Source organism: Vigna radiata, chromosome 10 (genome assembly GCF_000741045.1).
Source record: "Vigna radiata var. radiata cultivar VC1973A chromosome 10, Vradiata_ver6, whole genome shotgun sequence".
NCBI lineage: Eukaryota > Viridiplantae > Streptophyta > Magnoliopsida > Fabales > Fabaceae > Vigna > Vigna radiata.
Window position 1 is genome coordinate 5,405,973 of NC_028360.1, and position 9,691 is coordinate 5,415,663.

The window sequence follows — 9,691 nt, forward strand, 5'->3', positions numbered from 1 at the left end:
TGTTAGAAAGTGGGTTTTAAGCCTAACTCAACCCCACAAAACCGGCTTGTAGGGTGAGGTTTGCACCCACTTATATACACTTAAATGGCCTCATCTCTAGTCGATGTGGGACTTCCACACCCAAGAAAACTGCTACTCCTTGCATGGCTTCCCTTCAAAAATAGCTAATATCTCTAAGGTTGACACTCCCACTTCCAACTCCAAGTTCACTGAGGAAGAGTATCAAAAGTATCTGCAATTAAAGTCGGCCCTAATGGTGACATTGATAGGCTCAAAGCTCGGCTGGTTGCAAAAGGGTACACTCAGGTTTATGGTCTTGATTATTGTGATACCTTTTCTCCCGTGGCCAAGATGACTACCATTCGCTTGTTCTTCGCCATGGCAGCCATTCGTCATTGGCCACTTCATCAGTTGGATATCAAAAATGCCTTTCTCCATGGTGATCTTGAGGAAGACGTTTATATGGAGCAACCTCCTGGGTTTGTTGCTCAGGGGGAGTCTGGTATGGTTTGTAAATTGAACCGATCTCTATATGGGCTCAAGCAATCTCCACGTGCTTGGTTTGGAAAGTTCAGCTCCATTGTTCAAAAATTTGGGTTAAAACGCAGTGAAGCAGATCATTCAGTCTTTTATTATCATTCATCCCTCGGGAAATGTGTTTACTTGATAGTATATGTTGATGATATAGTTATTACAGGAAATGATACTGCTGGAATATCTCAATTGAAGGAGTACTTGTGTAGACATTTCCAAACCAAGGATCTTGGGAGCCTCAGATACTTCCTAGGTATTGAAGTAGCTCAATCAAAAGATGGAGTCGTAATCTCCCAAAGGAAGTATGCTCTGGATATTTTACAAGAAACAAGCATGATTGATTGTAGACCGATTGATAGTCCTATGGATCCAAATCAAAAATTAACAGCAGAAGAAAGTGAGTTATTCTCTGACCCGGAGAGATATAGGAGACTAGTGGGAAAACTAATCTATCTCACTATTACAAGGCCGGATCTATCTTTTGCAGTTGGAGTGGTTAGTCAATTCATGCAAGCTCCGTGTGTTGGTCATTGGAATGCTATCATTCGCATTCTAAGGTATGTGAAAAAGGCTCCCGGGCAAGGGCTGTTATATGAAGACAAAGGAAACCTTCAGGTATCAGGATATTGTGATGCTGATTGGGCAGGTTCTCCTATTGATAGACGGTCTACTACAGGATATTGTGTTTTCCTTGGAGGAAACATTATCTCATGGAAAAGTAAGAAACAAAATGTAGTGGCTCGATCAACAGCTGAAGCTGAATATAGGGCAATGGCTTCATTAACATGTGAGCTTATATGGGTGAGGCAGTTCCTTCAAGAGCTTAACTTCTGTGACATCCAAAGTATGAAAATGTATTGTGATAACCAAGCTGCTCTTCACATTGCATCAAATTCAGTGTTTCACGAGAGAATCAAACATATAGAAATTGATTGTCATTTTATTCGGGAAAAATTATTGTCAAAAGAAATATGTACTGAGTTTGTTGGATCAAATGACCAACTCGCACATGTATTGACTAAGTCATTGAGGGGACCTCGAATTGAGTTTATTTGTTCCAAGCTTGGAACATACAATCTGTATGCTCCAGCTTGAGGGGGAGTGTTAGAATCATTACATATAGCTATCATCATTAGACTAGTCTGCAGAGTTATTAATTAGCTGTACCTAGTTCTGTACCTAGTAGCTTAGTGCAGACTCTTGGTATTACATGTAATCTTGTGTTTTTCATTATAAATAGAAGATAATGAGAGGGATCTTCGAAGCCCTCTAAAATATTTCTTATCACTCTTAAATCTTAAGTCATACATACATACATACATACATATATATATATATATATATATATATATATATGCAAGGTACAGTGGAAATGTTCACGTGAATTAAAACCAATAAGAAATTGGTGAACAATTTGGATAGAAATTAAACTGTGATTTTGAAATGATTTTAGTATTTTGTTGGCAATTGTGGCTTTTAATTTCTATGTATAGACATGAAATTGCAACCTTTGTTCTAAAAAGATTACCGGTTTTTGCCAATTCAAGGAATAGGTTTATTTTCTTTTTGATAAAAAACTTTTCATTGAGGTTGGTTAGTTGTTTTATTTTTTACATATTACATGAAATTTGCTGAAAATGGGTTGTGACATTTCTTTTCATAATATTATTTTAGTTAACCTATATCCAAGAGAATTAGATAAATAAATTTTTACGTTGTTCTATTGTTAGACTGGAGGTGCTTTTAGATAATTTTGGTGGAGCTCTACCCATTGATAGTGTAGTATTTGTTGTTAGTGAATGCGTTGATGTATGTGATATTATGTTGGGATTGGTTAAATTATGAATGTGTGTGACTCAGTGATAGGTTGTGCACTTTGTCAGTCTTTAATGGTGAGTTTAAGTGTTCACCCAGCTGTAAGACTCTTGAAAAGCGATCTTTGCTCCTAAGACTCTTCGGGAGTAAAGTAACTTTGTGTAACTTTACTGGAGGTGAACTTCATCAAGACTCTTGAGGAGAGAGATGTGAAGCACCACGTGTGTACTTTCTCGAGAAAGCTCTCAGGAGAGTGATGGAAAGTGACACTCGTATACTACAACAGGGAAGCACTCAAAGAGAGTAAAAGGGAAGTGGCACTTGTATACTTTGTCGAGGAAGCAAGAAAGGTAGTTGCTCTAGTGGTGAGCGGCTATTGAGAAGCTTTGTGCAAAAGTTACAAACAGGCTTCTAACACTAAGATCACTAGTGGTTGTACTAATGGTTATGGTGACATGTTTTGAACCTTTGATGACATGTTTAAATTGTTGTATAAGACAATAGGCTTTGTGATAACATCCTAGATATATCTTTTCATATTATCTCCTCTTCCCTCTCATACGTGGTATTTAATGTATCTAAAGTTGTTCTAAATATGAGATTTTAAAATGGAGGACATTTACATGGAGCAATTTGTTGTATAGGGAGAGTCTAGTTTAGCATGTAAATTATGTCAATCTCTCAATGGCTTGAAGCAATCACCCAAAGCTTAGATAAATTCAGTCAGATTGTGCAAACTCTTGCATTGAAATAGAGCAAGGCAAATCATTTAGTGTTTTAGTCATACTTCTCTTGGGAAGTTTGTGTATCTTGAGGTCTATATTAATGATAATGTCATTACAAGAAATTATATCCCGAGAATTGCTCAATGAAAAAGGAATTTCTTCATCCACTTTAAGACCTAGTATTGAAGTGGTGGTGCAATCAAAGGAAGGTGTCATCATTTCACAAAGAAAAATTGCTCTTGACATTTTGATGGAGACAGACACGATAAATTACACCATTCTCTTACAGATTTGTAGGAAATTAACCATTACATAATCTATAAAAATTAGGATCATTGATTCCTAAATATTAGATGTTTCTATTATAATTGATTCTATAAAATAGTATAAATACATAGAAGTGGAACTTATGGTGGATATCGTGGCCAATACCCTCGTTCTAATTTTTGTCAACAATATGGTAAAGGCACGACAACAACAGAAGACAGATAATATTTCTCAGGTCAATTCTCCAAAACCACTAGATGAGGTTTCAATAATCGTTGATTCCTATAACGAGTTTCTCCAATACAAGACAACCATGCAGCTTACACAACCTATCGCCATTGTTGCTCAATTTGGTAATCATGTAGCCTGTATTTCTCAATCATCCAACCTTGGACCTTGAATTCTTGACTCTAGTGCCTCTAACCACATCTTTGGTAACGAAGTCCCATTTCTCCCGACTGACTTACTTGGATTCTTTACCCTCTATTACCACGGCAAATGGATCTCAAATAAAAGTTTATGGCATTGGTCAAACACGACCTTCTATTCTTACCCTAGATTTTGTGCTGTATATTCTCGGGTGTCCTTTTAATTTAATCTCCATAAGCACAATCACTAAATTAATATGTTCTTTTTGCTAATAATTTTGTTCATGTTCAGGATCGGCATACCAAAGAAACGATTGGAGCAGGACAAATTTATAAATGCTCCTTGCAATAGCCATTGGGATGTTGTAACATGTATTCTTCGATACATAAAAAATGCTCTAAGACAAGGATTATTGTATGAAGACAAAGGCAGTACTAAGATCATTTGTTACTCTGATGCAGATTGGGCAACATCACCATTAGATAGAAGATCCACTTCTAGGTATTGTGTTCTTATCGAAGAAAACCATATCTCATGGATAAGCAAGAAGAAAAATATAGTTGTCAAATCTAGTGCAAAAGCATAACATAATCCTATGGCAACAACCACTTGTGAGATTATGTGGCTTAGGCAACTACTACTACAGCTAAAAATATGGAACATCCATGAAACATAACTTATTTGTGACAATCAAGCAACACTTCCCATTGTATCAAACCCGATCTTCCATGAAAGAACTAAACACATTGAAATTGATTGAAATTGATTGTCACTTTTTTAGAGAAAAGGTGCTCTCTCGAGAAATTGCTACTAATTTTGTCAATGCTAACAATCAGTTGGTTGACATATTCACCAAGTCCCTTAGAGGCCATCGGAGTGAGTACAATTGTAACAAGTTTGGTGCATATGACAAATATGTTCCAGCTTAAGAGGAAGTGTTAAAATTTAATCAGTTGTTACATATTTGTACAAAATTAATTGTTACATAATCTAGGAAATTAGGATGATTGATTCCTAATTATTAGGTGTTGTTATTGTAATTGATTCTGTAAAGTAGTATAAATATATATTGTGTGGTTTGTATTAGACACACAATACATTCAGAACATATAGAATTCTATAATACCAAAGTGAATTTTTCTCAAGCCCAAAGACATATGGAAGGTTGTGGAGAAAACTCAATTATCTCACTATTACAAGCCATAATCTTTCTTATCCAATGGGTGTTGTGAGTCAATTTATGCAGAACCCTCACATTGATCACTATACTATTGTGTTTCACATTCTCAAACATGTAAGTGAACCCAAGACAAGGATTATTGTATGAAAACAAGGGAAAAAGTCTAAGGGTATTTTGTGATACAAATTGAGCATTCATAGGAGGAAACCTTATATCTTTAAACAAATAAGAAATGAAGTATTTTTGCCCGATATAATGCAGTATGGACCTAGCTACTTGTGAACTTGGATGGATTAAATAGCTCCTTTAAGAGTTGAAATGTTGTGAAAATAAACAGAAGATGCTGTAGAGTGACAATTAGGGAGCTCTTCATATTGTCTGCAACTTGGTGTATCATGAGATTTTAAACATATAGAGATTGATTATCATTTTGTTAGAGAGAAATTATTATCCAAGAATCTTATTATTCAGTTTGTGTTAGGTATTGGGGTAACAATTCCTAACTATCTCACACACTCAAACAACCACACAGAACAGAGTAGAATGAGAAGAAAAGAATTGTATTCACATCAAGAATCAAGAATACAGTGTACAGAGGAGCTTAACCTCCTTCACCAGGTTCAATGACCGGTCAACTATCACACAAGTTCTAACTAACTATAACCGCAACACTCAAAGGTAGGCCCTCTCCCTTCCCCACTTAACTGTTTAGCAGTTAAGTGTTCTGTTTTCCCCATTCTCCTCTCATATACCCGCCATGTCCTAACAGTTTGTCAACTCTAATAAATAATCCGTAAACACTCAATTAAATCTCTAGAAGAACCTAGGATTCAATTTATATTTCAAGCTTGATGCATATGATCTTTCTATGCTCAGCTTGAGGGGGAGTTTTGAAATATAACGTTATTTTGTCATTATTATTTACTGTTATTTCTTTTGTTTGTACCCAACTTTAGGGTTAGGGCTTAAGGTAAGAGCCTCAAATCATTTTGTAACATAAATATAAATATATATGCAATATATATATATATATATATATATATATGTGTGTGTGTGTGTGTGTGTGTAAATATACACACAAACACACATCAATGAAAGGTAAAACAGTGCCTAGTGACCAGTTTGAAAACATTCCAAGTCTTTGAGAGAGCCTAGAATTCAGTTTATATGTCCCAAGTTTGATACATACAACTTTTATGCTCTAGCCCGAAGGGAAATGTTCAAATTGGATCATTATTTTATTGTACAGCTTTCAAAAAACTGCTTTTTTGATCTATGTACTTATCCTAAGGATCGAGTGTTATAGGCTATAGCTATTCCTTGTATTGTACTCTTCTCTTTTTCTATATATATGAAAAGCATCAGCAGAGCCAATAACTCTGATTTTTTATGACCTCTAAATACAACAATATCAATCATAATCCTAAGAAACAAATCATAGGATAAGGAAATATATAACCAATACTAAGGGTTAATGAGGAAATAGAGAAAAACAAGCCTAATGGATAATACAAAATAGTCTAAAATATGATAAAATAATATTAGATACATTCAAACCTTCTTATAATCTGTTTATAAAATTCTGATGTTGCTTTGTTCTTCAAGTGGAAACAGAATTTGAAACCAACAAAAGGTTGTCAGTTAAGTTATAACCAACTATAACAGATGGTAGAGGTACAGAAGTTTCTAAATGTACTGTCACATATCCAGAATACAGGCTATAATGACATACTGGAATATTTTAGTAAGGAGAAGATGTACTTGTATTTTATAATGATGCTTCTTTTTTTTCCAAAGTATAACATGTCATTTTGAAACGACAAATAAGTCAATTTTGACTCTCAATCCAGATCTGTTGTCATATTGCTTATATGTTATTATAGTTTGACTTGTATTCACACATACAGTGTCATCCCAATATCCAATAGTTTGAGTATCATCTGCCAATGGGTACATGTATCCATGTTTTTTTCTGTTGCTGCAGTCTTCATTGCCACAGCTTTTTGCTTAGTTCTACTTCCAACTTCATCTAGTAGTACAAAATAACAGCCTGTGTTTAGAAATTAGCATTTATTTCACAAGCACCAGCCTCAGTTTAAGAAGCTCAGACTCCTGTTTCACAGTTACACATTGCTGCATCCTGTGTTTCAAAGAGTTATTTGAGTCTTCACGATGTGTCCATTGTAAATTTTAAGATATAATCAGCTCAGTAACCCCAGTATCCAGTGTGGATTGATCACTATGGTTGTAGCGCGATTTGAGAGTAAACCAGCAAATAGAAGACATGTTCAAGAAAATATCATAAATCGCTTGATCTATTGAATAGCACAAGTCAATCAGTCAAGCAAATATCATAAATAACTTGGAACAAGATGTCTAGTAATCAGGAGTTCATTGAACAAAATCCTGGAAACAGCCTCTCCTCTAACAGGGTTAGGAATATGTAGTGAGAGGGATGGCAAACAACCATGAACCCCCAACCCAAACCTAGCCTGACTTTGACTAGGAATACCCACTTTGCCAACCTGCCTTGATACCTGTTCTATATGTGATTTTTACAACACAGCATACTATATTATATATATATATATATATATATATGATCTTATGGTCATAACTTTTAAACTTCTAAAAATAAACACTAACTATTTTAGTAGTTAAATCATTTTTAAATATAAAATAATTAAATAACAAACTTAAATTAGTACATTTAACTAAAAATATAATATAATTATTAACTTCTATTTTAAATTATTTTTAACTAATACTTTTTTGGTATTGTTTGAATTAAAATATAAATAACATTAATATAATTCATCTTGAATGTATGTGTAAATAAAATGGTCAAAAATTGTGAACAGTTCCCAACGGATTTACCCTGTCTGGAGAAAATCCAACGGAGACAGAGATAGAGATGATTACTAAACTTTTAGGTCCGTCTCCTCTAAACATGAACACCTCCTACCCTGCCTCACCTTGCCTTATGTGAGGACAGGGACAGGTGAGCTAAGCCCATCCTAGACCCAACCCTTTTATGAGGAGAGGGTCTAGTAGTGCGTACATCAACCCTACTCAAATCCCACTAAGTGAGAGCCTCATGCCATAGCACACTCTTCATAGAATATCAAATTCACTTGCTAATTTAGATGGCTTTAAAAACATCAAAATACAGAATTCACTGGAGCAAATGATGAATAACACCGACAAAAACAATGTGAAGCTGTCACTCGCTTATTACCCCAAATAAGCAAATAAATTGCTATGAATACTTGGCTATTGATAGAAAGGCAAAGGGGGGAAGAGAAATTGCACAAGATCACGGAACATCCACCAAACATAAAACCTAAAATATAACCATGGAATGTGAAAAGAGCATAGAAGCAAAGCTTCCCTACGTCAGGGTATTGTTGTGTGTCAAATTTGTCAGCTAATGCAGAAAACCTTCAGTTAGTAGCTATATATATCTATATTATGTAATAGATTTATATAATAAAAGTTGGTTATTGTTGTAAGCTTGCTTTGTACACCAATACAGCTAGTATATAAACTGAATGCATGATCACATGATGCAGAATCATCCTTAAAGAATAGAAAGAGTTTATCTTTCTTCATATTATCTAGAATTCTACTACCTTGTCACTCGGCATGGAAACTGTAATCAATAACTTTGCTTTCAACTTTTCTAAGAAAAGTTTGGAATTTTTCAAAATTTTACACTAGCACCATGCAAATCTATATAACTGTCAATTTACTGATTCTTGCACACCCCCAGATAATATTCAGGATGATGCATCACAGTTTCAAAAATGCACCCAAAATCTGACCCAGACAACATTAATACAAAAAGCCCTCAATACTTCTAAATTTAGAATGGAAATGGTTCTTAAAAGAGATTAGAATAATAATATCTAAAACAGAATTAAACAAAAATACAAAACTCCTTCGAAAGACAAGGTTAACTTCTCCAAATGACTCTAATAGTTTTATATATGTGGCTGAGGCATTTATGAATAGACTCTAACCTGCAAACCATACTGTTCAGCATGATATTTGTTATCCCCCTCGAGGCTTTCAACTTCAACATACTTATCAAAGGAAGCATAAACATCACGACAACCTTTGACGTCAAGCTGAAGGTCTAACATGCATATTTAAAACTAAATTAGAATTATACACCAAGAACTAAACACATTAATGGATTGAAAATGCCCAAGGAATTACCATAAAATGACTCTTTTCTAGTTGATTTGTAGTCTACATTAATGCATTCTATGTAATTCATATGGTGCCCTTCAAATAACTTTTGTATGGTTCCCTCAACAACNGTTCCCTGGAGACAAATAACATAAAATAACCATTAGATATGGTCCCTCATCAAGAAGAAAATTAACCAAAGTTATTGTCATACCTTCATTTTGTCTTCGAGTTTTTCACAGAGAACCCGATTTAGTTCTTGAACATCATGCTGCATGAAAGAATCATATGTATCCCAACCAAAAGACTTTGTCAGCTCCTTCGTCGCAACACTGGTGTCACTGTATTGAAGCTTGTAGAATAAACTTTGTAAAGCCAAAGGGATGCTACCAGAGGGCATATCATTTTCAGTTGTTGGCATATGGTACACAGCCTGAAATGTTATATTCACGAACCAACTTCTTATTGCTTTCCAACAGATAATTGAACTTCAGACAAACCAAAAATATGAAAAACTGTTCTAACCTTTCTAAAATAAGGAATATGGTACAAGGTTTGGAGTAGAGAATTCATATAACATGTAGCTCCTTGGTTCTTAAGCCCAACA

General features: G+C 34.7%; 2 protein-coding genes across 2 annotated transcripts in view; one reads left to right on the top strand and one right to left on the bottom strand.

The window, feature by feature from the left end:
* The window catches only part of LOC106774712 (ubiquitin carboxyl-terminal hydrolase 12), a 40,446-nt gene that overhangs the window by 28,378 nt on the left and 2,377 nt on the right, over positions 1–9,691 (bottom strand). The window contains exons 5-8 of the mRNA XM_014661757.2: positions 9,610–9,686; positions 9,299–9,517; positions 9,112–9,220; positions 8,913–9,028 (exon numbers count right to left, since the gene is read on the bottom strand). Of these exons, the coding sequence (XP_014517243.1) occupies positions 8,913–9,028; positions 9,112–9,220; positions 9,299–9,517; positions 9,610–9,686 (521 nt within the window). The remainder of the gene's footprint in view (positions 1–8,912; positions 9,029–9,111; positions 9,221–9,298; positions 9,518–9,609; positions 9,687–9,691) is intronic.
* LOC111242688 (uncharacterized mitochondrial protein AtMg00810-like) lies at positions 51–1,817 on the top strand. Its single transcript, XM_022787219.1, has one exon. The coding sequence runs from the start codon at positions 352–354 to the stop codon at positions 1,627–1,629; it is 1,278 nt and encodes a 425-aa protein (XP_022642940.1). The 5' UTR covers positions 51–351; the 3' UTR covers positions 1,630–1,817.